This window comes from Manduca sexta, chromosome 22, assembly GCF_014839805.1.
Source record: "Manduca sexta isolate Smith_Timp_Sample1 chromosome 22, JHU_Msex_v1.0, whole genome shotgun sequence".
NCBI lineage: Eukaryota > Metazoa > Arthropoda > Insecta > Lepidoptera > Sphingidae > Manduca > Manduca sexta.
The window spans coordinates 2,059,690-2,087,106 of NC_051136.1; the positions used below are offsets into that span (position 1 = coordinate 2,059,690).

The following is a 27,417-nucleotide window of genomic DNA, read 5'->3' on the forward strand; positions in this document are numbered from 1 at the left end:
TCAAATTATAAAAATAATTTATTATTCAATAAATTATCTACACGTGCTTAATTACAACTAGTGATATGTCACAACGGGATTGTTTAGACTTTGCACAAACGTAATACATAACAACATGTAAAACTATTTCAAACTAATTATAGTCTATGGGCCAAACTTTGCGTAAAATGTAAACAATAACATGTTTAAAGATTTTATGATTATAAAAATAAAAAACAATTCTACAATTGGAATTATTTTTTATCTGCCAACAGCGGAACTGGCACCAAATTAATAAAATTTTCAAGGAAGTATACGTCGCCTCTTTAATCAGGGCATTTGTATTTCTCAATAAAAAAAAACGTTAAAATAAAGCATTGGTTTCAGCGCTTCCCGACCCAAATCTTGTTTACAAAATTAAAGTATTTCACTACAGACTATAGTATCAAATGACTTCAAAATATTTTCATTGTATCAAATTGCCCTCCACCTAAGGAGGTATTTTCTCCGTCAAATTATAAAATCGACAATTAAATATTTTTTTTAAAATAAGGAATTAACTACATTTGCTTTCAACACGTAAAATTTAGACAATATCAAATAAGTGCCAAATATTGACTAATTCACAGCATTAAGTATAATACAATATAATCTTATAAATAATTTGACATATAACGTAATAATTATTTTTTTCTACACAATGCTATTAAGGCGTGCACACAGTTGCGATAAATCTATGAATTCCGTGACGACTTTCTCTAAATTAACCATTAGGTATCCAAATAAGGACTGAGTTGTCAATTAAATTCTTTGTAAAAAAATAAAACTACTTTACGGATTTTATCACTGTTTTTATATTATATTTTTTTCCCGACGTGTCCGAAAAGTCAAAGTTACAATATCTACCTATATTTTGCAATTATATTTTTTATTCATAGTTAAAGCAATAATAATTCAAAAAGAATTCACACATAATTTAGAAAAATCAGAGTTGTGTGCCCTTGGGTTTTGAACCTGCAGACATTCGTCTGGGCAGTCCATTCCACAACCCACAAAACAACTAGGCTATCACCGCTCTTCATGGGGTTACTTAATATATCAAAGTTTTTCAAACACTACTAACTATTGAAAACTCTGTCCTTATTATATACCGTGTTAATAATGCGGACTTATTATAATCGATTTTCCTAAACATAATTAAGGCAAACCATTGTGAATCAGCGCAGAATTGGCAGAGTACTGTTCGAGTATAATTATATGTATTCTGATAGTTTAAATAAAAAGCTAAATATTTTGATCGAACTTATATTTGCAGAATTGATTTTGCAGCGTATTTTTAAACTTTCACCCCGTTATTCATAGACGTTGTTATCTAAAGACGGAGTAATGCTGTGATATCAGGTCACAAGGCCATTGTGGTTGGCTAATATTGAGATACAACAATATTAGCCAATCACAGCGGCCCTATGTCTACGCACTGCGAAGGCTGCCGGCAGCACTGAGAAACAGACTTGTTATCAAAGCAATGCTCCGTCCTTAGATAAATAAAGTCTATGAATAAGGGGGTTATTTTTTATTATATTGAGTACTACAAATCTCTCCGACAGATCTGCACTGACTTACTCGGACATCCAGCTGCTTCCAGACAAACCACGAAATACTAATTTAAACTCTAACTACACAAACACTAAATTCTAATTCGCATACATTGCACAAGCTGACTACACATGACGTGACGTCACGACACATATATCCGTTATGGACGTATAACGTTGCAACTTAAGTATTAATTGTTTTTAAACATAAAAAAGTAAGAAAATACTTCATACACTTGTATTTTAGCTTCTAATATTACATGGCGGTTTAAGTCTCAAACACATTGGAAAGGAATGTTATTTATATATTTAGGTAATAGTCATAAATAATGCCGCAAGACATTTCTCATTTTTCTTTTCAGATTTCCTGAATAACTCAGTGTGAACAAGGCATTATAACAGCTGTACAAATCATATATGTAAGTACTTATAGTTAGATGGAAAGAATATATTTCAAAAATGCATGTTACTTCTGTCAAAATAAATGTAAGTAACTAAATAGCTTTTATGAAATATTCTAACAATTTTTTTCTATCATCTGTTTTTGTTTATTATCTTACATTCGTTCTATAAAATAATATATAGAATGAATGCATTAGATATACAAAAAAAACAGATGCAACAAAAAAACGTAATATTTCGTAAAAACTAACTATGTCAGCTCAGGAACCGAGCCGTTTCTTAAAACAAGCGATTCATTAAAAATTTAAAAACGGTCAACATTTTACTCATAACTCTTAACAATGTTCTTAAATGGTTTGTATCAAAGGGAAGACATTATAACATACAAGTCATAAGTACTGAAATGCACATGTTTAGAAAATATATAAAGCTTTAACTGCCTCAAAATAAGGTCCAGATTTTAACAATATTATATAGGACCTAGATACATATAGGAACTTACATAAAGAGCGTCTTTCATAAGCTTTCATTGTGGAATAAGAAATAGTTAAAAAAGGCAATATGTTTTTTATAAAAATACTTTCAAACACTTCACATTTTACGTCAGTGTCCATATTCATTTAGGTATTGACTAGCCCATAGTTGATAGTTCAGTCTCCCGAAGCGATTACTAATTGCGAATAAATTGTCTTCAGTACAATTGTCTTACTGCGACAAAATAAAACGGTTAATAATTATTGTGAAACCGACGTACTGTGGTTCCAGTAATTACCTTTTCTTTAGGGAAACAAGTGGGAGACTATTTAACATAAAATAACATTTAGTATCTAATGGAATTACTTGACGTGATGCAGGACTTTTAATAAACAAAAATTCAAATGAGATTCCCAATTTTAAAGTACACGTTGTTGGTGGTAGGATATATTTTTATCCGCCCGGATAGCGACCACCGTACACAAGGTGTTAAAACCCGCCATAGTGGCCCACGTAAGTGTCGCATTCCGCGATCAGCCTGTGTATAGCCGGTTCCAACAGGCCGGCATAATTGTGTCGACTGTCGAGGGGTAATCATCTCTCGTCAGTCGACATTCTATTGGACCCCACTCTAATTACCATCAGGAGCAGTGGGGTGAACATTTCGGTGCACGTATAAAAAAAATAAGTGCCTATTAGTGGGTTATTTTAATCCCGGGTCATATTTGACCCAGGCCAAATTGTCCCGGTACGGCGATAGTATAGTCACACATTAATTTTATTACATTTTTATATATATTTACATATTACATTATCCATAGAAAAAAATAATCCGTGTCCAATACTAAAATAAAAAATGACTAAACATAACCTCACTTTATATTGTCAGTGACTAAAGTTTTTCAATAGATGGCCACTCTACATGTTTTCAATAGATAATAAATAACGAGCAACATGCTTAAGGTTTGTAAAATGTAGTAGAAATATATCTACGTATGCAAATAAACAGCTAAACGCTAGTTTTAGGGCTCCGTACCTCTAAAAGAACTCTTACAGGATCAGTGTGTAGTCCGTCTGCTTGCCCATCAAAAATCTTTTTCTTAAAATCAACACATAAAGGTATTTAATTGAAATTTATATCTAATATTCGGTCTACGGTCCCTTAAGACTATAAAAACTTTAACTTGTAAGTTATTTTGCAATACACACGGGAATCAAAAACCTATCGAAAATTTCCCGTTTCACGTAGAATCATGAAATTGGGCAAAAGATTTAAAACCGCAAATATGTTCTTTAGTAACAAAATATAAACTGGTTAGTAAGAGACCCTCGAGCGTAAGTCTAACTTGCATTTATCCGTTTTATTTATTATATTGTCATTACGCAACTTCACGCGTTTACAAATTTTTACCCGACTGCGGCCAAGCAAGGAAGGGGTGGAATGGGAATGATTTAGTTATATTGACACATTGCACGTTACCTTTTACCTAATACCACTTACAGCCATTTTTAATAAACAATCGCATTTTTCTATCTCAAAAACGGATCAATCAGAACAAAGTATTTTTGACATGCTCACAAATGAGTTATTTTGATTGGTTCATTCTCGGAATCGGATTAAAGATTGAGATCGTTTTTGAAAACGGCTCTTAGTGCATATCGACGGTTGAAAACCTAATTGACTTATACGATTTTTTTTACGACGTTACGTTTCACACATATTTAAAATCAACTCTTTTTCTTGTGTTTTTAAAATCAAGTTAAAATTTTTCGAAAAAAAATTTGGCTTAAGTCAATGAGCTTTTCAACCGTCGATATATATTTATACCTGTGTTTAATAGTCCTCAATGGGTGCAGTGACTCTCGTCCCAAAGCTGTCCCACTTGGCGATCATGTCGCGGTCCACTTTGTCCACGAGCCAGCGCTGGGTCCTGCTGGTGTCGTCGCAGCGGTTGATGTACAGCGCGTGAGATGTTTGGTCGTAGTCGATGCAGTTCGTGTGGCCGCCGTGTTTCAACTGCTTTGTGTCCTGGAAATGATATTTGTCATTATTTTGGATCTCTGGTCTAGTGGTGTATGTTGGCTGATTGGGAAGGTCTTGTTTTCAAACCCAGGTCGAACAATTTTGTACGGGTTTTCTGACAATATTGTTCGGCTACTCAATCAACAGAGGGAGTTGATGTCAAAATCGGATATTTACGGACAAGATTTATAAATAGATGTATATTTATAGACTAGGTTAGTCGCCTCGTCATTCACTTATTTATAAAAATATCATCGACTTATTATAATGTTTTTTTTTATGTCGACATGAAGGTAGTGAGTGATAGAGATCTTTTTTGACTTCAACCGTTAATAATAGCTTTAATGGTATCCTTCGGATACTGAACCCTGAAACTAATATATTGTATTCTCACCGGGTTGTACTTCCAGAGTTGGTTGCCGCCTCCAAGGTGACACGTATACAGCAGTATGGGACTCTTGGGCGCCGAGTCGGGCAGGTCCCAGCACATGTTCCTCTGTTTAGACCTGGAATGGTTATTCACTAAGTATTGCTCGCGGCTTGGCTCGCGTGGAAGCCTTATCGCTACAAAAGTCCCTAAATCAATGTATTTTTTTTAACATAGTCAATGTTTGTTAGCTTGACAAGGGTCGACTTATACAACCACCCACCGGACTTTTGGTTGAGCGCTTTAGACACTTGCAATCTCTGAAAATTATACATAAGTATGTATATATTTAGCATTTTTAACATTTAAATATGTTTGATAATTAACTCAAAACTAAAATAGTATTTAGTACTTATAACAAAAACTTAATTCTATTTACTAAAAGACAACAATTTTAATCAAATTAGTTAACAAATAAGCAAAAGGGCAAGAACATAAAAATATAGCTAGTTAAATGCAACAATTGTGAACGTCCGTCCGGTCCTAAGCAAAATGCAAGAAAAGTATATCGCCAACGCAGTGGTCCGCTGGCCAGCCGATTCAGTTCCGCGCCCTTTTTCTTACTTCTTTTTTTTCGCACGACTGACCACGACACCTTACTCATTATATATAAATACGTGTGACTGTATATATTATAAACGTATATGTGAATGTGTATTTAATGAGGGTGGGTGTCCACAATACGATCTATCAATAGCCAGCTATAACCGAAAACGTCATTTTTGTAATCTGTCTGAATTGCGACAACTTCGGCCATTCTAATTCTGCCGGTGTGGCGAACCAGAACTCAATTTAGTCCCCAGTGTTTACACACAGGCTGGGGTTCGATTACCTGACGTCCTTGTGCCAGGACAGGAGGAACTCCTGCTCGCCGGCGTCGGAGCAGGACGTCAACTGCAGCCGCTCCATCTGCGCGCCGTGATGCGCGTCTATACACAGGCTGGGGTTCGATTACCTGACGTCCTTGTGCCAGGACAGGAGGAACTCCTGCTCGCCGGCGTCGGAGCAGGACGTCAACTGCAGCCGCTCCATCTGCGCGCCGTGATGCGCGTCTATACACAGGCTGGGGTTCGATTACCTGACGTCCTTGTGCCAGGACAGGAGGAACTCCTGCTCGCCGGCGTCGGAGCAGGACGTCAACTGCAGCCGCTCCATCTGCGCGCCGTGATGCGCGTCTATACACAGGCTGGGGTTCGATTACCTGACGTCCTTGTGCCAGGACAGGAGGAACTCCTGCTCGCCGGCGTCGGAGCAGGACGTCAACTGCAGCCGCTCCATCTGCGCGCCGTGATGCGCGTCTATACACAGGCTGGGGTTCGATTACCTGACGTCCTTGTGCCAGGACAGGAGGAACTCCTGCTCGCCGGCGTCGGAGCAGGACGTCAACTGCAGCCGCTCCATCTGCGCGCCGTGATGCGCGTCTATACACAGGCTGGGGTTCGATTACCTGACGTCCTTGTGCCAGGACAGGAGGAACTCCTGCTCGCCGGCGTCGGAGCAGGACGTCAACTGCAGCCGCTCCATCTGCGCGCCGTGATGCGCGTCTATACACAGGCTGGGGTTCGATTACCTGACGTCCTTGTGCCAGGACAGGAGGAACTCCTGCTCGCCGGCGTCGGAGCAGGACGTCAACTGCAGCCGCTCCATCTGCGCGCCGTGATGCGCGTCTATACACAGGCTGGGGTTCGATTACCTGACGTCCTTGTGCCAGGACAGGAGGAACTCCTGCTCGCCGGCGTCGGAGCAGGACGTCAACTGCAGCCGCTCCATCTGCGCGCCGTGATGCGCGTCTATACACAGGCTGGGGTTCGATTACCTGACGTCCTTGTGCCAGGACAGGAGGAACTCCTGCTCGCCGGCGTCGGAGCAGGACGTCAACTGCAGCCGCTCCATCTGCGCGCCGTGATGCGCGTCTATACACAGGCTGGGGTTCGATTACCTGACGTCCTTGTGCCAGGACAGGAGGAACTCCTGCTCGCCGGCGTCGGAGCAGGACGTCAACTGCAGCACCTCCATCTGCGCGCCGTGATGCGCGTCTATACACAGGCTGGGGTTCGATTACCTGACGTCCTTGTGCCAGGACAGGAGGAACTCCTGCTCGCCGGCGTCGGAGCAGGACGTCAACTGCAGCCGCTCCATCTGCGCGCCGTGATGCGCGTCTATACACAGGCTGGGGTTCGATTACCTGACGTCCTTGTGCCAGGACAGGAGGAACTCCTGCTCGCCGGCGTCGGAGCAGGACGTCAACTGCAGCCGCTCCATCTGCGCGCCGTGATGCGCGTCTATACACAGGCTGGGGTTCGATTACCTGACGTCCTTGTGCCAGGACAGGAGGAACTCCTGCTCGCCGGCGTCGGAGCAGGACGTCAACTGCAGCCGCTCCATCTGCGCGCCGTGATGCGCGTCTATACACAGGCTGGGGTTCGATTACCTGACGTCCTTGTGCCAGGACAGGAGGAACTCCTGCTCGCCGGCGTCGGAGCAGGACGTCAACTGCAGGGGCTCCATCTGCGCGCCGTGATGCGCGTCTATACACAGGCTGGGGTTCGATTACCTGACGTCCTTGTGCCAGGACAGGAGGAACTCCTGCTCGCCGGCGTCGGAGCAGGACGTCAACTGCAGCTGCTCCATCTGCGCGCCGTGATGCGCGTCTATACACAGGCTGGGGTTCGATTACCTGACGTCCTTGTGCCAGGACAGGAGGAACTCCTGCTCGCCGGCGTCGGAGCAGGACGTCAACTGCAGCCGCCTCCATCTGCGCGCCGTGATGCGCGTCTATACACAGGCTGGGGTTCGATTACCTGACGTCCTTGTGCCAGGACAGGAGGAACTCCTGCTCGCCGGCGTCGGAGCAGGACGTCAACTGCAGCCGCTCCATCTGCGCGCCGTGATGCGCGTCTATACACAGGCTGGGGTTCGATTACCTGACGTCCTTGTGCCAGGACAGGAGGAACTCCTGCTCGCCGGCGTCGGAGCAGGACGTCAACTGCAGCCGCTCCATCTGCGCGCCGTGATGCGCGTCTATACACAGGCTGGGGTTCGATTACCTGACGTCCTTGTGCCAGGACAGGAGGAACTCCTGCTCGCCGGCGTCGGAGCAGGACGTCAACTGCAGCCGCTCCATCTGCGCGCCGTGATGCGCGTCTATACACAGGCTGGGGTTCGATTACCTGACGTCCTTGTGCCAGGACAGGAGGAACTCCTGCTCGCCGGCGTCGGAGCAGGACGTCAACTGCAGCCGCTCCATCTGCGCGCCGTGATGCGCGTCTATACACAGGCTGGGGTTCGATTACCTGACGTCCTTGTGCCAGGACAGGAGGAACTCCTGCTCGCCGGCGTCGGAGCAGTTTACGTCAACTGCAGCCGCTCCATCTGCGCGCCGTGATGCGCGTCTATACACAGGCTGGGGTTCGATTACCTGACGTCCTTATGCCAGGACAGGAGGAACTCCTGCTCGCCGGCGTCGGAGCAGGACGTCAACTGCAGCCGCTCCATCTGCGCGCCGTGATGCGCGTCTATACACAGGCTGGGGTTCGATTACCTGACGTCCTTGTGCCAGGACAGGAGGAACTCCTGCTCGCCGGCGTCGGAGCAGGACGTCAACTGCAGCCGCTCCATCTGCGCGCCGTGATGCGCGTCTATACACAGGCTGGGGTTCGATTACCTGACGTCCTTGTGCCAGGACAGGAGGAACTCCTGCTCGCCGGCGTCGGAGCAGGACGTCAACTGCAGCCGCTCCATCTGCGCGCCGTGATGCGCGTCTATACACAGGCTGGGGTTCGATTACCTGACGTCCTTGTGCCAGGACAGGAGGAACTCCTGCTCGCCGGCGTCGGAGCAGGACGTCAACTGCAGCCGCTCCATCTGCGCGCCGTGATGCGCGTCTATACACAGGCTGGGGTTCGATTACCTGACGTCCTTGTGCCAGGACAGGAGGAACTCCTGCTCGCCGGCGTCGGAGCAGGACGTCAACTGCAGCCGCTCCATCTGCGCGCCGTGATGCGCGTCTATACACAGGCTGGGGTTCGATTACCTGACGTCCTTGTGCCAGGACAGGAGGAACTCCTGCTCGCCGGCGTCGGAGCAGGACGTCAACTGCAGCCGCTCCATCTGCGCGCCGTGATGCGCGTCTATACACAGGCTGGGGTTCGATTACCTGACGTCCTTGTGCCAGGACAGGAGGAACTCCTGCTCGCCGGCGCACAGTGGACGGAAAAACGGGGCTCCCTTTCATAGGAATTTTGAAAAAAAAAATTCAATTTTCCTTAAACCTAAGTATGTGGTATTGTTACTATCATCTTAACATTTAATATTATCATAATTTTATCGGTTTATTTGGTCTCAATAAATAAAAAAATGCACTTTACAGGTTTTAAATGTATGAAAACGGGTTTTGTTTTCGTCATAACTTTTTTTATATTAAGATGTAAAGCTGAAGCTTTCAGGTATTGTAACTTAGATCCTACCTAAGCCATATGACGTATGACCTTGACCCCAACCGTGCCCGTTTAGAAGATATGAGGTCAATAAAATGCATGTTTAGCCCATATTCTGACCAAGGCTAATGTGCCTTAAATAAATTAGTTTCTTGAATTTGTCTATGCAGTAATATTATATGATAACTAAAGACCCCACACCACTTATGGTCTTGACCTTAAAGAACCACGTTCCAAAGATATGAATTAATTAAAAGCTTACATTTTGACCACATTGTTACACGGACATACCTAAATACATTAAACAAATTATTGTCTTAAATTGATTGTTCTGGTATTGTAATACATTAACCGAAGACCCCATATGACTTTTGACCTTGACCTTGAAGAGACCCCGTATAAAGTATGAATAAATCAAAAAATCTTTAGTCTATATTACCACCCGAGATTATGAACTTCAAACAATACTGTGTCTCGTACTAGATTTGAGACACAGTATTATACTTAATTAGTAAATACTTGATATGACCTTTGACCTTAATTCCTAATGACTCAACCCGAGAAGTATGAAAATTAGAGAACTGAGTCACTGACTGATAAATGCATCGCCTTTTTAAACTACTTAGGCTAAAATCATTAAATTTGGGACAAAGTTTCTTTAGACAAGAAAAGAACTTTGCAAATTCATCTCAAGAGTGAAGAAACAGATAATATTTGTTGAAAAAAAATACACTATCGAAGAAAAGTAAAATTTTGTATTTTGTTTATAACTATAAATAAATGATGGATCTAACTATTTGAAAAAAAAATGATAATAGATGATGTCTGTTAACATAATTTCCTAATTTGCACTAGAGAGTGACACTAATAATAATTTGGCTTCTTCTAAAAGTGGTTGATTACGAATTTGACTTATTCTTGGTCTAAAACTAGAGAGATATGGGTCAGATGAAATCATTAAATTATGGATAATGTGCTCATTCATTGCAATTCTACTGTTTTTCAGTGAGTGAAAAGTTCTGAAATATTTAAAATCTTTGTTTCGCGCTTCGGATACCTCCTCGGAGAGTTTGCCTATTGGAATGAAGTTATTATGCTCAATTATGTCTGCACCATGTATAAGTAATTTATGCACACTAGATGGCATATGATACCATGCATACAGCTCGACACATTTATGAGCGGTTGTAGTAGAATATTGTCGAAATTTTTCAACATCAACAAATTCTCCACATGAAATTACTTGAAGGATGACTTGAAAGCGTTTAATTAATTCTGCATCTACTCCTGTGATCCGTGCTGTGGTTTCAGAATCAGCAAAAAATCTTCTAGCTGTATTTCCATCATTGGTGGTTCCTGTACCTTGCTTTACAACATGTATGAGAAGTCCAAGTTCATCTCGAAATTGATCTTGGATTGCTTTTTTTATTCGCCAATTGTTGTTTGAGATCATCTCCTTTACCTTGCCATTTCTTGAAATCAAGGCGGTAAGCTATGTGCAATATGCATTCCATACATCTTATACGTGTATGTAGAGAAGACAAGCCAAACTTAAGCATATCCACTTCTTTGCGAAAACATGTCGATATTATTCATATCCTTAGGTTTTGCTTTGAAAATATCACATGTCGCTGTAGATGTATCTGAGAGATGTGAGATTATCTTGCCGTCATTATCATGGTCATATGTAATTTGTGGTTGACGCTTACATTTTCAACTCTAATTGGCTGTAGAGCAGCAATTTCCCTTTCTACTAAAGCCATTTCCTCCTTAATATTTAAATCATTTTCTTTAGCAAATTTAAAATAAAATGGCCGACAGTAAAATGTTGAATCTGCTTTCGGATTTTCCCATACTACTTCATCAGTGTAATCTCTTGCCAGTTTCAACGGAACAACTGAACACATAAAAATGCTGGAATCATCACCGTCCATTTTTTGTTTAAAATTGCTGTGTCTAAATGCACCATCAAATCCCCATTTACTGGTAAGAATTAAATTGGAGCCCGTAGAGTCAGTTTCCAATGTTTTGAATATTCTTTTAACAGTGATATCCATAAGAGATTGAAGTTGAAGTTTTACTTCTGATTCAGTAATCACCATATCTTGTTTTTCTATATAGCATTCTTGCTTCTCATTCTGTATTAATTCATAAGAAGGGAAAACATGACATCCCATATTTTTCATTTCTTTTCTTAATGTTTTATATTGCCATTTAGATAATTTTAAAGACGTTGCGATACCCAATGCTTTGTCAGCAGAGCAAGCTCTCTGATTTGCATTCAGACTGGCTCGTAGCATTGGAGCATCTTCCGGATGTTTAATTAGATGCTTTAATAATTCAGCAAAGTCGGTCAGTGTTTCATTTTCGCCTGCTTTTTTGGCCAACGCATAAGCTAAAGTGTCGAAGTCATTGTCTAATAGCAGAGCTTCCGTTATTTACGGGGTACTTCAAGGTCAAGGTCAAATATCATATTGAGTCTTTAGATAATGTATAATAATACCAGGATAAGTAATTTTAGACAGTGAGTTGTTTAATGAATTTACGGTCCTGTGACAACATGGTCAAAATGTGCACTTTTAATTAATTCATATCTTTGGAACGTGGTTCTTTAAGGTCAAGACCACAAGTGGTGTAGGGTCTTTAGTTATCATATAATATTACTGCATAGACAAATTCGAGAAAATAATTTATTTAAGGCCCATTAGCCTTGATCAGAATATGGGCTAAACATGCATTTTTATTGACCTCATATCTTCTAAACGGGCACGGTTGGGGTCAAGGTCATACATCATATAGCTTAGGTAGGATCTAAATTACAATACCTGAAAGTTTCAGCTTTACATCTTAATATAAAAAGTTATGACGAAAACAAAACCCGTTTTCATACATTTAAAACCTGCAAAGTGCATTTTTTTATTTATTGAGACCAAAAAACCGATAAAAATTATAATAATATTAAATATTGAGATGATAGTAATAATACCACATACTTAGAATTAAGAAAAATTGCAATTTTTTTTTCAAAATTCCTATGAAAGGGAGCCCCGTTTTTCCGTCCACTGTGCGGCGTCGGAGCAGGACGTCAACTGCAGCCGCTCCATCTGCGCGCCGTGATGCGCGTCTATACACAGGCTGGGGTTCGATTACCTGACGTCCTTGTGCCAGGACAGGAGGAACTCCTGCTCGCCGGCGTCGGAGCAGGACGTCAACTGCAGCCGCTCCATCTGCGCGCCGTGATGCGCGTCTATACACAGGCTGGGGTTCGATTACCTGACGTCCTTGTGCCAGGACAGGAGGAACTCCTGCTCGCCGGCGTCGGAGCAGGACGTCAACTGCAGCCGCTCCATCTGCGCGCCGTGATGCGCGTCTATACACAGGCTGGGGTTCGATTACCTGACGTCCTTGTGCCAGGACAGGAGGAACTCCTGCTCGCCGGCGTCGGAGCAGGACGTCAACTGCAGCCGCTCCATCTGCGCGCCGTGATGCGCGTCTATACACAGGCTGGGGTTCGATTACCTGACGTCCTTGTGCCAGGACAGGAGGAACTCCTGCTCGCCGGCGTCGGAGCAGGACGTCAACTGCAGCCGCTCCATCTGCGCGCCGTGATGCGCGTCTATACACAGGCTGGGGTTCGATTACCTGACGTCCTTGTGCCAGGACAGGAGGAACTCCTGCTCGCCGGCGTCGGAGCAGGACGTCAACTGCAGCCGCTCCATCTGCGCGCCGTGATGCGCGTCTATACACAGGCTGGGGTTCGATTACCTGACGTCCTTGTGCCAGGACAGGAGGAACTCCTGCTCGCCGGCGTCGGAGCAGGACGTCAACTGCAGCCGCTCCATCTGCGCGCCGTGATGCGCGTCTATACACAGGCTGGGGTTCGATTACCTGACGTCCTTGTGCCAGGACAGGAGGAACTCCTGCTCGCCGGCGTCGGAGCAGGACGTCAACTGCAGCCGCTCCATCTGCGCGCCGTGATGCGCGTCTATACACAGGCTGGGGTTCGATTACCTGACGTCCTTGTGCCAGGACAGGAGGAACTCCTGCTCGCCGGCGTCGGAGCAGGACGTCAACTGCAGCCGCTCCATCTGCGCGCCGTGATGCGCGTCTATACACAGGCTGGGGTTCGATTACCTGACGTCCTTGTGCCAGGACAGGAGGAACTCCTGCTCGCCGGCGTCGGAGCAGGACGTCAACTGCAGCCGCTCCATCTGCGCGCCGTGATGCGCGTCTATACACAGGCTGGGGTTCGATTACCTGACGTCCTTGTGCCAGGACAGGAGGAACTCCTGCTCGCCGGCGTCGGAGCAGGACGTCAACTGCAGCCGCTCCATCTGCGCGCCGTGATGCGCGTCTATACACAGGCTGGGGTTCGATTACCTGACGTCCTTGTGCCAGGACAGGAGGAACTCCTGCTCGCCGGCGTCGGAGCAGGACGTCAACTGCAGCCGCTCCATCTGCGCGCCGTGATGCGCGTCTATACACAGGCTGGGGTTCGATTACCTGACGTCCTTGTGCCAGGACAGGAGGAACTCCTGCTCGCCGGCGTCGGAGCAGGACGTCAACTGCAGCCGCTCCATCTGCGCGCCGTGATGCGCGTCTATACACAGGCTGGGGTTCGATTACCTGACGTCCTTGTGCCAGGACAGGAGGAACTCCTGCTCGCCGGCGTCGGAGCAGGACGTCAACTGCAGCCGCTCCATCTGCGCGCCGTGATGCGCGTCTATACACAGGCTGGGGTTCGATTCCGGTTTCACCTGCAAAATACATTTTATTTTTGCAGTTATTTATAAGGATAATAAAGAAAAACTGCACCTTAAATATTTATGTATACTTACATGACCTTCGCCGAATGGATTAGGCTCTACAGTTGGATACTTAGCGGTCAGGTCGAATGCTATCTGAAAATAACCCAAAATATTCGAATAAATAATATACTCATACTGTACATCATAATGATGAAATGTTAAAACTATATTATAGCTAGCAATGCGTAGTATATAGCTATCTCGCTCACACACTTGGCCCGTAAAATGTTGACGTCATAATGCGTATCGTGCGTCTTTTACACATTATTCAAAATTCTGTACCAATTGGAAAGTGTTAATTGTCACTTGTTATTGAAGTTACTTTATTTTAATTTATTTTAGCCCTAGATTTCATGTAACGTAAATTCTAATGAGACTAATAAAGAAGAAGACCAGCCCTATAAGGTCTATGAGCCACACCTGCGTCATGAACCATCTAAACGGTTTACACTTGAGCCTCTGCCGCAAAGCCTTCTGCTCGGAGATGTCTCCGGTGTCGATCTTGAGGTACTGGGGTCGACGCTGGTACAGATACTGCGCGTACTCATCCATCCACACCTCCGCAACCCGCCTGTAGTTCTGGAATACAACACATTTAAAACTAATTTATAGCGTATGAAGATCTAAACGACCACGGGTGAATAGAGATCGTGTCTCTTTTCGTAAAGGGATCAATGTATTCTTTAACGCCATTCGTATTGCAAATGATGCAGAGCTTACAACCACTTTAGTATTTAAGTTGGATTGATATTAAAAGCAGTGTATTGTGTAAATTACTGAAGCGAATGCGTCGCGATATATTTTGGGTTCACGAGCACAATGTTTCGAATTCTTTGTAGTTTAGGTTCTGTTTTACGATCTCTGAGTAAATCCTGATCATGAAATATATAAGGTGACTGAATACAAAAGTCAAGGTTCCATATTAATGATAAACAATAATTCAGCATTAACTCTCTTATACCTTTACTGGCAGATAATATTACCTTCAAGATTGTGCATTACCCTTTGGGACTGTTTCACAAGTCTTAAATAAATCTTATTTGACAGTTATTATTAAACAGCTATGTAGATTGTACACATTTTATAACCATTTATTGGGGAGCATATATAAGAATGTAAGTTTTGTATTTGGTTGGTTTATATATTTAGGACACACGAATAGCGTTAACCGTTTTAAATAAACGATCCCAATCTCAATCTTCAATCCGATTCCGAGAATGAACCAATCAAAATAACTCATTTGTGAGCATGTCAAAAAAAGCTTTGTTCTGATTGGTCCAATTTGAGATAGATAGAAAAAAGGATTGAAATCGTTTATTGACAATGTCGGTTAGTAGTGTTGCCTCACCCTGCCCACGAAGTCCCCGCGGCCGGGGTTGGGGAAGGGCGCGAACTTGCGGTAGATGTGTCCCACGCGGGAGCACGGCGCGTCCAGCATGCGCCCGCCACACTGCCAGATCTGCAACACCACGCCACATACCACATACACAGTCATGGAGACCCTGCTAGAGACGTGTCTACAGCATCCGCCATCTCGACTGGGGTAGCACCACTGTCTTGTAGAAAACTAACGTGAAGTGACAACTTCCTTTTGTTACTAGCTTTTACTTGCGACTTCTTTCGCGTAAAACGGTTTTCCGGGAGGAAAATATAAAAATAAGGCAGTACGAGAAAATTTCCGGGATAAAAAGTATTAGAGCATTCAGAAGTGATAAGCCTAGCTATTAATGAAAAAGAAATCAAAATCGGTTTACTATTTTCAGAGATTAATGCGTTCAAATAAACAAACTCTTCAACTTTATATATTACTATAGATTATTATTTACAACTTATAATAGTTACATATTCTGTAATCTAATTGATACCAATCAAAATCGAAAATTCATCTTAATTCACATTTAATTTCCATTTCAATTGTACTAATATCGCTGTTATCTTGAATTTAATTATAAGCTTCTTGAATTGTTTGTCGGCGTTTCCTTTGTCGGCCATTTACATCTAATATATCGTTTTATCCAATTATCGTTATCTGCCGCAAATACATTTCCTAAAGATGCGAACATGAAGATAAATTTTATGTAACTAATATTATAAATGCGAAAGTTTGTAAAAATGTTTTAATATTTGAATGTTTGTTAGAAGTAAACGCAGGATCGGTTTTTTCGATCTATCGCTAGAATTAAACCAGTCCCGTTTTTTTAAACACACATCACGCATTTCTGACCGAGGGTGTATTCAGATGCGCTCCCAGGGCACTCACTTTTCGCCAATTGTATTCCCATGATGTGATAGAGGGCGAGCTTATCACCATATCGGGCACAAATTCCAGACTCCGGGCTGATATTAAGCAAAAAAAAAACAAATATCATTGCCGGACCCAGAATCTCAAAGAGCTGCCGTACCGCGCATGCAGTACAACTACGAGGCAGTTTTTTTAACAACGCTTACATTGGACTTACTTTGATTTATAATTGAGATCAAATCGAGGATTAAGATTGAGATCGTTTGTTTCAAACAGTCGTTACGTCAGTAAGACAGCATACAGTCAGGATTGTTATGTCGCACTACGACTACGCGCATCCATAATCGTTATATATCATCCTCTCCCAGTGACCGTCCTAAGCCGAGGTAGTGAACCCGTTAAGAGACTTCCCCTCCTTCACACCCACGACTACAACTCCTGTAAGCCAGGATCAGTGGCACGCATGACACCGAGCGGTGAGGCTCGGCGAGTCTCCTGTGACCCGTTAGTGGGTCGCTCTCTGCATAATAATACTGTCTCCCTGCTGCACGGGCCTCCTCTACTACTGAGAGGGATTTGGCATTGATCCACCACGCTGGCCTAATGCGGATTGGTAGACTTCACACACCCTCGAAAATTCCTATACAGAATTTCTCAGGTATGCAGGTTTCCTCACGATGTTTTCCTTCACCGTTAAAGCAAGCGATAATTTACAAAGAATACACACATCATTTTTTAGAAAAGTCAAAGGTGTGCGCCTTTGGGATTTGAACCTGCGGACATTCGTCTCGGCAGTCCGTTCCACAACCGAATAGGCTATCGCCGCTTTTTATTCGCCATCTGCTAATCACTTAATTTTCAAAATTTTGAGTGCCTAAAGCACTCACTCGAAAGTCTGGTGTGTATAAGCCGACCCTGCCATACTAACAAATGAAGTAAGCCCAGGCTACAAATATAGCCAGGTTTAAAAAATATTCCCATCCCTGACCTTGAAGCTGAGTTCGTACTGCTCCCCGCCCCAGATGTCCAGGCCAGGGTCGTACCCGCCCAGCTCCCAGAAGAACGCACGCGCTATCGCGAACAGACCGCCCGCCATCACTGGACTCCTGGTACACAAACAAGAAACGTCACGGTAATTCATATATTTATATAAGAATGAAGTTACAATAAGAAAAAAAACTATAAAGTTATTTTTTTTAATTTATATTAATTACATGCATTTTTTCTCGTAAAACTGTTTTTTTTTTCACCATCAATTATAGAATGTCCACTGTTGGACACAGGCCTTCTCCAAATATGTATATGTACAAAAAAAATGAAGTCGTATAAAAATATTGTATACTAAAATTAGCAGTATTTATTCAATTAGGTAAGTTCTTGAGTCTAAAGCACATATTCATCTATATGTTAAGCCAATTTTCAACTAGACAATTCTTTTGGTATCATCAAAACTCAACTGTCGTAATTGTCAATGAACGAATGAATGAACTGACTGGAAGGGCTCGGGCATGTTCTTCTCGTCCTGCGGCAGGACGGGCAGGCGCTTGTAGAAGAACTCCCAGTCGAAGGCCCCGCGGGCTCCCTCGTCCTGCGCGCGGTACTCGAACGAGTCGAATGCCACCACGTCGATGAACGGACACACCACCGTGCGGTAGTTCAACGCGATCGGCTCTGACAGTTAAATAAATCAATCATTCAGGCGTGAGTGAATGTAACAGATCAATGAAAGTGCGAAAAGAGTATTAACTCTTCGTTTCCTAATCATTCGTTCGTAAATCAAGTCGATTACGGCTCGCTTTATGTACAAAGCAACTTTTGCGAATGAATGAATGAGCGAAACTATACAGGATGTGCATAACACAATTATGATATCTAATATCCATGTAAAATATTTTTAAACACACTGTAGATGTATAAAGGTGAAATCTAATCGTATCACTCGACCCACTATCTATCCCAATTAAATAGAAAATCGATAAATACTTCAAAGATAAAATAATTATAATTTTTCCTGTGCCCTTATGTTATACATGGCTAACGCACAAATTAACATGATAACATCTCTAAAACCGAGCGCGGCACAAAGCCAGCACTTTAGAATTCAAAGTCGTATCACTAATGATACCAACAAACTACTAGCAATTCTCCTTATTAAGGAGTACAAAAACCGCTCTTAACTATAGCAAAAGACAAAATACTTTTGAACAATATTACTAGGTAGGTAGGTACCTATCATGAAAATAAGTTTTTATAGATGATTTTCAAAAAGAAATCTGCATAATTCTGGCAACAGTCGAGGGACGTGTCCCTCATACATATTAATGAATTACTGTCCATGACCGCCGGGTCCATTTAAAATAACGCTCTAATCCCCCCCCCCCCCCCCAAATAGCAGTTAAATTAAAATTCCTATTATTTATACTAATCAAAACCTCAAATTTAATTCTGTCTAGTGATTTATTGTAATCTTTTGAGAAAATAAATATCCTATTAACAGAAATTCATAGGACACTTCAAGCCGAAACTTAGTAACCTTGGTAGAAAATCTTCAAAATTAAATTTATGCTTTTTGAGTAACCTCAGCTAAATCTACTCCATATCTATATCCACAATCCGACATTGCCAAAATCACCGCTGTTACGATGAAGTCATAATTTAAGAAAAGAAAAATGACGGTCCCCACCTTCCTCCCTTCCCCCTTAAGGTTCCTTACCTATATATAGAAAATATGTATATATAGAAAAATGAATCCCTATTTCCCTTGGTCACGCCATCACGCGTGAACGGTTGGACCGATTTCACTATTTCTTTTTTGTTGTGTTTGTTATTGTTAAGAGAAGGTTCTTATGAAAGAAAAAAATCAAAATATTGCGCAGAAAAATTAGAAAATTTAAGAAAACTTAACGAAAATATTAATTTTATATAACTGTCAATTGTTTGAAATAACTGTCAGCGATTGACAGAATGCGCGCTGCAAATTCATAGTTAAGACGGGACAACGTCTATCGGGTCAGCTATATAATATATAAAACATACATACACAGACCTAGCAGTGGAGGCAGCCAGTTGACGTTGGCCTCGGTGTGCGAGTCGAGGAAGATCAGCACGTCCGCCGTCGCCCGCCGCGCGCCCGCCAGTCGAGCCGTGATCAACCCACTGCGCTCCTTCAGGCGGACCACCTTCACTTTAGGCATGTTCGCGGACAGGTACTCGTCCAGTTTGTCTTTTAAGAAATCTGTGGACAAAAGTTGACTTGGTTTCAAATTCTCCCCTGTTTATTAATGGTAGTAGTACATATTTTTTTTATTAATTGATATTATTTTTAGAGACTCCCTCGTTGGCGTAGTTGTATTACAGTACGACCGCAGCCCTGATTCTCGGGTTCAATCCTCGGGTCGGGCAGTGATAGTTTAATTTAAATGTCTAACATTCGCGTAAACATAAGAAATCAATGTGATATTTGTTTTTTTTTTACTCGGAATCAGCCCAGAACTGGATTTCGTGCCCGATATGGCAATAGACTCGGCCTATCAAAGGTACGGAATACACACATTAAAAAGAAAGTAGCAGTAGAGTCTCTGCCTACCTTTTCGGGGATAAGAAGGCATCATATACACCCGATATGATTTTAGGAGATTATTTTTGTGTTTCATTTTATGCAATACTTTATAAACAACAGCAAAATAAAAATCCCTATGTGTATAAATAGATTTACTATTGAATTAAGTAAAACTAACATAATATTGTCTCTCTCACGTCCACGCATTTCAAAGCGGTAACGTCACTTTCACAATATTGGGGCTTTATTTCCTATAACAATATTAACTCAACGACTTACTACGTTATCTTCGTGAAATTAGCGTTGAATGACATTCTATATGCCAATTTCTTTTCTAATAAATGAGATTAGGTGCGTTACGCGCTTGTAACAAACTCAAAATCTGAAAGATCTCTACAAGAATTTTGAGGGTATATAAAGTCTATCAACCCGCACTAGGCCAGCGTGATGGACTAAGACCTAATCCCTCTCAGTAGTAGAGGCCCGTGCTCAGCAGTGGGACAGTATATCTTACAGAGCTGATATTATTATTAATTCTATACAGAATTAAGGTCCTTAAAGTGTCAACATATTATATGAAAAAGATTATTGTTTACAGAAGTTGATCCTATTTGTAATTAAAAATCACAGATCGATATTAACTTTGAAGAATATCATTCACCTCATTTATAATCAAGTTAGAAACAGAAAATCATTCCACAATCGCAGTGTAACAAGAGCCATATCACTTTCCGCCAATTAACATACTACCTCAGTTCTATGCGTTGAATACGTGTCCTTACGCTGAATAAGTCAATAGTGTTTATCGCAAGCGCTCATTGTGAAGCATGAGAGCGTGCAGTATTTGTGAAGGTAGTGTTTGGACACAAATAGCTCTGTTGCGTTATAAAATTCCTTAAACCTTCTAGCAATTATAACTCTAGGCGCAATATTTAATTTGACGCGTTTCATAATATATTTAAATTAGGTTTTAGGAACAGACGCTTGCTAATGTCACCCTTTCTAATGTACACATGGCGTAACATACAATTTGACGCGTTTTATGTATATGATGTCATTTTTACGAGCAGCTGCTTGCCAACCTCATTACTCTCTGGTGTACATATACAACCCCAACCACTGGCCGAAGCCAAGATGTCTTTCTAAAATATTTAACGCTAACAGAAAAAGGAAAAATGTATAGGAATTACTACTAATCGATAAATTTATCGCCAAAATATCACTCTTATATAAAGTAAGCGTTAATAATTATAGGTAAACTTGTGGCCCCAGTAATATATTAGAAAAACTCACATAAGGTGTTCCTCGATCTGGGAATGAAACCCACATACTAGCAGCGAAAGGTTCATATAACATTCCTAATGGCTTCCTTTTATGTAAAGTTTATGTAGATTTTAATTATCAATAAAATGATTTGCAGACCGCATTTATGTATTAGCACGTTATGTTGTATCGGGTTCCCTCTGGGAAAATGTCACCTTCCGCCACTGCCACATACAGAATCGTTTTGTAAAATCCTTTTAATATTATTATTCTCTATAAAATACGTAAAACTTGTCGTCAAAGTTACAAATCGTATAGCCGGATACCGTGTTATTGAAAGACGAAGACACCGGCGTACGATTGTAAACATGTAACAAATACCCATCTGATACTTCCTACCAATCGATTCTCTGTGATGTAGACAACAGAACTGTGCATTGTGGGATCTCAAGTTCAAATCTCAAGTCAACAAGCACTGATTTTCCAAACACTCGATCCATCGTGATAATGCACCAATCAAACAATACGTAATTTATAAGCATCAAAAATATGTTATTTTGATTGATCAATTTTGGCGATTGATTGAAAAGATCATTGGGGCAATTTATTGAAATCGGTATACCAGGTTTTTTTACACCATTTTTAATATAAATAATTAACTATCATTTCACATTGAAGAGGAATGAAGGGCGATTAGTGACAATCATACCTTACATCATAATAATGATGTTAGATTACAAATTTCTACGAAGGATCAAGCGTAATCTCGAGATAAACAGAAAATATATATATTATCTCGGAATCTATATTAAATACCTATCAATGCCCTTTTGGAATCTATAATTCCTTTTATCATACATTTAAGTGCATGTACTAATGGGTTCTATAAACGTAAACATTATATCTACCCTTTTATCAACTACGGTTTTTATTATACAAACAAACAAAGGGTGGGACAAAGTGACCCCATTGCAACTGATGGTAAGTGGAGTGGGGTCCAATAGAATGTCGACTGAGAGATGATTACCCCTCGACAGTCGACACAATTATGCCGGCCTGTTTGAACCGGATATACACAGGCTGATCCCGAAATGCTCCACACTTACGAGGCCGCTATGATGGGTTTTAACACCATGTGTACGTTGGTTGGTATCGGGACAAATACAAATATCTTACCATCAGTAAATATACGATAAACAGGAATAAACTATTTAATCATAACTCCATACGATGAATTTACTAATGCAGAAGAAATTGTCTTTATATTTAATAGCACGACGCTGCCGGCCCGAAAAAGCGTTTCGGGATAAAAATCCGGCCATATATTTTCCCTGGATTAAAAGTAGTCTATAACACTCAGTAGTAATGTTGCTTCCCATTAGTAAAAAAAAATCAAAATCGGTTTGGTAGTTCCTGAGACCAGCGCATTCAAACAAACAAACTCTATAGCAAAACAAAAAGTTTCTGACGTTTTTTATGCCGTAATTTTTCGTCTCATCATACAACCACGAGCAATGCGCATTGGGTTACTTATTTTCCGCTGCTAAAACATTAGAAATTGTTACATCTATTTCAGCTAACAAGGCAAAAATGACGATAAGCCCCAATATGATAACATTTCTGTTAAGTTTTATCGAGCTATAAATTCGACGCTGTGTCGTAAGGTCGTTTCCGGTCGTTATCAATACTATTTCATTTGAAGGTAGGTTCGAAAACACTTGATAGTTGATTTAATTAATTCTATATCATGATGTCGAAGAAATTTCAGTCTGGTACTGAGGAAACATCGCTAAAATTATGAAAATACGTTTGCTAGTTAATCCTTTATAGACCATCAGTGCAAATTCTTTCATGGAGAGTCGGACATAGTTTGCCTATTTACATCCCGAATTTTTCCCGAAAACACAGCCACGCTAACGGAATTGCGAACAAATGCTAGATACAAATATAAAAAAAAATCTCCTCTGTGCCCGAAAGTGACATGGCGTACGTTATCCCAGCAAAAATTCCAGTTACAAAATTTTATTTCGACAAAAGATTCACTGACAGAACTCCGAGAAAAACCTTTAAATAAATCCATTAACTTACCTTTGGTACTCGCATCGTCAACTAGAAACACCTCCTTGATCAGATGTTTCGGGGACCTGTATAGCACACTATACGCTGTCCTTAACAACGTACTCCAATGCTCATTGTGGAACGGCACCACCACGCTCACAGTCGGCAGAGACTCCAAGTACTTCTTCGTCTTGCACCCTTTATGCCTTATGTCTGGCAAGGACCTGTTTAAAGGTATTTTATCGCTTAGGGCCCCGTTGAAACCGTTCACGGAGTATAGCTTTTCTTCTAAATCTGATTCTTCTTTCGGCATGTAAGCCGGTTTGCCTTGCTCGCCGATTCCTGCGGAAATTATATAACAGAGCTAGAGATCTGAGCTATTTAGAGGTGCTAGAAGTCTGTGGCTTTGATATTATGATCAGTGCCGTAACTAGGCCGGTGCCAATGGTGCCCAGGCACAGGACGAATACCCTGGAGATGCGCAGAAATTAACAGACCGACGCCAAGTTTTGGGTCAATTATAGGGCATCAATGTTAGTTACAGCACTGATTATGGTTAAAATTTAAAATCCCTCATCAATTCAAACAGCCAAGAGCAAGAAAATTTTGGACGTAAGACGGACGAGAGTGCGTTACTAAAGAGTATTTAATGTCTGTTATCAACATTTTTCAATATACTCTCAGAAGCTCCAGTTGTTGTCCATTTCGTTATTATACAGCAAATTAAAATCAAACAATTTCTTTTGCTATTTTATTGCAAATCCAAAGTTGCGATTGTAAATTATCACTTTCTAATAAGTCAGGTAAGATGCACGAACTAGTCTTATCAGTTAATGCTGACTGAAGTCTATAAATAGCATCTCAGTGAACATAATTCCCCGCTATCGGTTAAGTAACATTAGGTTTACAGTGTAAACTAACTCACCCACGCGTTTCCTCTCGTACTCTATCTGTGTGTGATTATGCCAGTCTTTTTTCTGTAACAATCATCCAAATTTGTGCGTGTTTCCCATAAAAATAGATAACAATGTACAATACTCATTGGAAATTATTTAATTTGTCATTTTACAAACTGTCTGGTTTTTTAAAACGAACCATTTTGTAATATGAAGATAAGATGTAAAATGTCTTGGTTTTTTGTATCTACTGTTTGACTCGGGCACTCGTCAACGCCTTCATAATGATGAGTGCATAATTGCACTGCTGAGTGCAGTGATAATCAAAATGCCAATGAGGATTAAAAGCGTAAGATCATAGATCATGATCATTAACAAGTAAAATAACTGAGAAATCACTGCCGATGGCCGATCATGCAAAAAAAGCTTACCGCGGCGGCGCGGCGCGGCGGATACTTTCATTTCACTGACGAGACTACGTAAAATGACTTATTATATAATTTGCCGACAACATACATCCAATATCACCAAACCAACATCCAACAGGGTGTTCCTAAGCAGAATATCACATAAAATAATTATGGGCCTTTCTTAAATGTTGCTAATACGAAAATCGAAGCCGCATGCTAATAGATCATCCAAAATCACTTCAAATTGAACCAGTACACTACAAAAATGCATTAGAACAACTTTCTAATTAGGATAACTAAAAACTAGACATAACTGGTTTCAAACATGAGACAGTTAACATCGCGGTTCTAAAGCTGTTGAATGACCGCAAAAAATACTATAAATAACAAGGCTAATCTTTACCACTTGTAACTACGCATTTTTTGCGGTATATTTTATAGCCTTTTATACAGACAGGCCAAAGTGAGTGCACTGCACTTGATGGCAAGATGACAAGAGTATCGACTGACGAGAGATGTCCCTCGTCAGTGTACAGTGTACGCTATTATGCTGCTTTCGAATTGAATGTCTATACAGTGGCATCTCTAGAAGTTAGTAAAAAGATTTTTAACATTATTTCCTACATGTATTGCTCTAGAAGCAGCATAGGTCTATGGAAGGCCTACTTGAGCTATAAATTGTGGTTGAGGTTTGATTTTGATAATCTATGTGATTTTTACAATTCGAAAAAACACCTTCACTTCTCAAGAATGGAATTTGTGCTGATGACTTGCCTCCGCAATATAATGGGTTAGAATGAACATGGCGAAAATCGGGCGGTGATTGCGATATTGCCAACTTCTTCATAGATAAAATATTTGGTGATGTATTACTATTCTCATTAGAATTTAAAAATTTTACCCATATCACAAAAACAAAAGTTCAACCAATATTAATTCATCAAAATTTTTACATATTTGGCTAATTCCATCACTATTACAGATCCTAACGACACCGCTGTCTGTAGTTGCAATATCACACAATTACATAAATGGTATGACATTTTGAAATAATATTTTAATTAAATCATATACAAATATACATACAGTTTTACACATATTCTGTCTGCAGACTACTCTTTTGTTGCGTAAAATATATAATTTGTATTAAAAGCACTCTCTTTTATTTACTTTTGATAAAACTATTATAAAAAGACAATTTTGCATGCATAATAATTAATATGTAACATGTCTCAGATGCTAGAAACACAAATAGAATATTAATTCAAACTACAATTCATCAGTTAAAATCTTGTACATCAAAATAAACTCTAAATTAATATTGAAAAAAGTATCTAAATCTTTATAGTCAAGGAAAACATCATGAGGAAACCTGCATACCTGAGAAGTTGTCTATATGAATTTTGAGGGTATGTGAAGTCTGCCAATCCGCACTAAGCTAGTGGGTGGAGTAAGGCCTAAATCCCTCAGTAGTAGAGGAATCCCATGCTCAGGCATGGGGCGGTATAGAGTACATGGCTGATATTATTACACTAATAAATGCATATACATAATAATAATAAATTGGAAAGAATATTACATTGCTTGTGTTTTAATAATAACTTATTGTATATGTTCAATTATTTTATGGATTATTGTAGTTTTTGGAGTCAATTAAAATACAAATAATATACATGTAATACTATACAGACTTTTTGTGCACCTCACATTTTATGTTTAAAATTAAAATTAAATTATACTTACTTTCATACTTTTCGGTACAAAATATTCCCCTTTCCTAGGAATCCTGTTGTCATTTTCTGGTGGTAGTAACACTGCTTTTTCAACATTCAATACTTCTGGAGACCGCTGCAACGCTTCTGGCATTCTCAGTTCCATCACATCCATATTACTCAAGGATTTAACAATATATAAAAATATCACTATTATTGTAAATAGCACTAGGTTCCGTAGCCTTAGCAGACGTGATAATGGTCTTCTGAACATTGTGGCGGTTCTAAAAGATTTTATTATATAAATAAATAACAATTAATCAATTCAATAATATTCTTTATAGGATTTAAAAACTTAACAACTATTTGGAACTGATCGTTAATTAAATTAATAAATTTATGTTAATAAGAAAATTGTTTCGTATGTTTTTTCTCAAAAATAGTTCGCGTATTCCACATCCACGTTCCTATCAGTAATTAGTTTCAGAATCTATTATGATAACAAACTATCATGAATTAAATCAAACTATCACATTTGCGCAACCGGCTTTAGGACTACAAATACCTACCCAGCGTATTTAATAGGCCGAGGAATTTTTATTGGCATAGTAAAATTAATAGATTCGGTATATATTAAAAAAAAAACTTGTAACTACCAACTGCACTTGGTGAACGAGCACAACAAACTGCACTTACTTGGTATAATTGAAATGGAAACGTGAAATCCTTCGACTTAATACAAATAAACATAAACAACAAAGCGTACAATGTTTTCACACATCACGTCCGAATGAAAAACATCATTTTCTTGCCAATACCACGATTCCGGATTCGAAGCACAATACCCGCCCGAAGAAGTATAATGCTTATCCGGGTAAAATTAATACACAATACATGCTATCAGTAAAAAGTGAAAGAAATATATACAATAAATTAAGTTAGAGAAAGCAAGAAATATATTTGACAGACTCGTGGCTTCACTATAATATAGTTGGGTTGCATTTTGAACTTTTTCTTGCATTTTTGGCAATGGAAATGTATTGTTCTCCACCTGTTAATCATCTTTTTCATGTTTACAGGTTTATTTTTTAATTTAATATGATCAACAAAATACTTATCATCTTGAATTATTA

The 27,417-nt window shown here is 40.5% G+C and overlaps 1 protein-coding gene across 3 annotated transcripts; it reads right to left on the reverse strand.

Annotated features, from left to right (window-relative positions):
* On the reverse strand, nt 1–27,161 carry LOC115452541 (N-acetylgalactosaminyltransferase 6). Of its 3 annotated transcripts, none has more exons than XM_030181098.2 (13): nt 26,854–27,161; nt 26,316–26,568; nt 24,192–24,243; nt 23,297–23,608; nt 19,433–19,621; nt 17,880–18,057; nt 17,375–17,492; nt 15,493–15,603; nt 14,565–14,723; nt 14,175–14,237; nt 13,963–14,093; nt 4,868–4,979; nt 1–4,479 (listed from the first exon to the last, which is right to left on the reverse strand). In XM_030181098.2, the coding sequence occupies exons 1-13, from the start codon at nt 26,889–26,891 to the stop codon at nt 4,285–4,287; spliced, it is 1,911 nt and encodes a 636-aa protein (XP_030036958.1). In that variant the 5' UTR covers nt 26,892–27,161; the 3' UTR covers nt 1–4,284. The 3 variants fall into 3 exon arrangements, with proteins under 3 accessions (XP_030036958.1, XP_030036957.2, XP_037297250.1); XM_030181097.2 differs by having other exon boundaries at nt 26,981–27,160; XM_037441353.1 differs by lacking the exon at nt 26,854–27,161 and having other exon boundaries at nt 26,312–26,559.
* Nucleotides 27,162–27,417: the final 256 nt, after the last annotated feature.

What these genes read in the sequence shown, in the direction of transcription:
- LOC115452541 (XM_030181098.2), bottom strand. Translation starts at nt 26,891, where the DNA reads ATGCCAATAAAAATTCCTCGGCCTATTAAATACGCTGG. An exon ending in TTGTACCGAAAAGTATGAAA is followed by an intron (nt 24,244 to 26,315) that starts GTAAGTATAATT and finishes TGATTGTTACAG; the next exon opens with AAAAAAGACTGGCATAATCA. An exon ending in TTAGATGGTTCATGACGCAG is followed by an intron (nt 14,238 to 14,564) that starts GTGTGGCTCATA and finishes GGTTATTTTCAG; the next exon opens with ATAGCATTCGACCTGACCGC.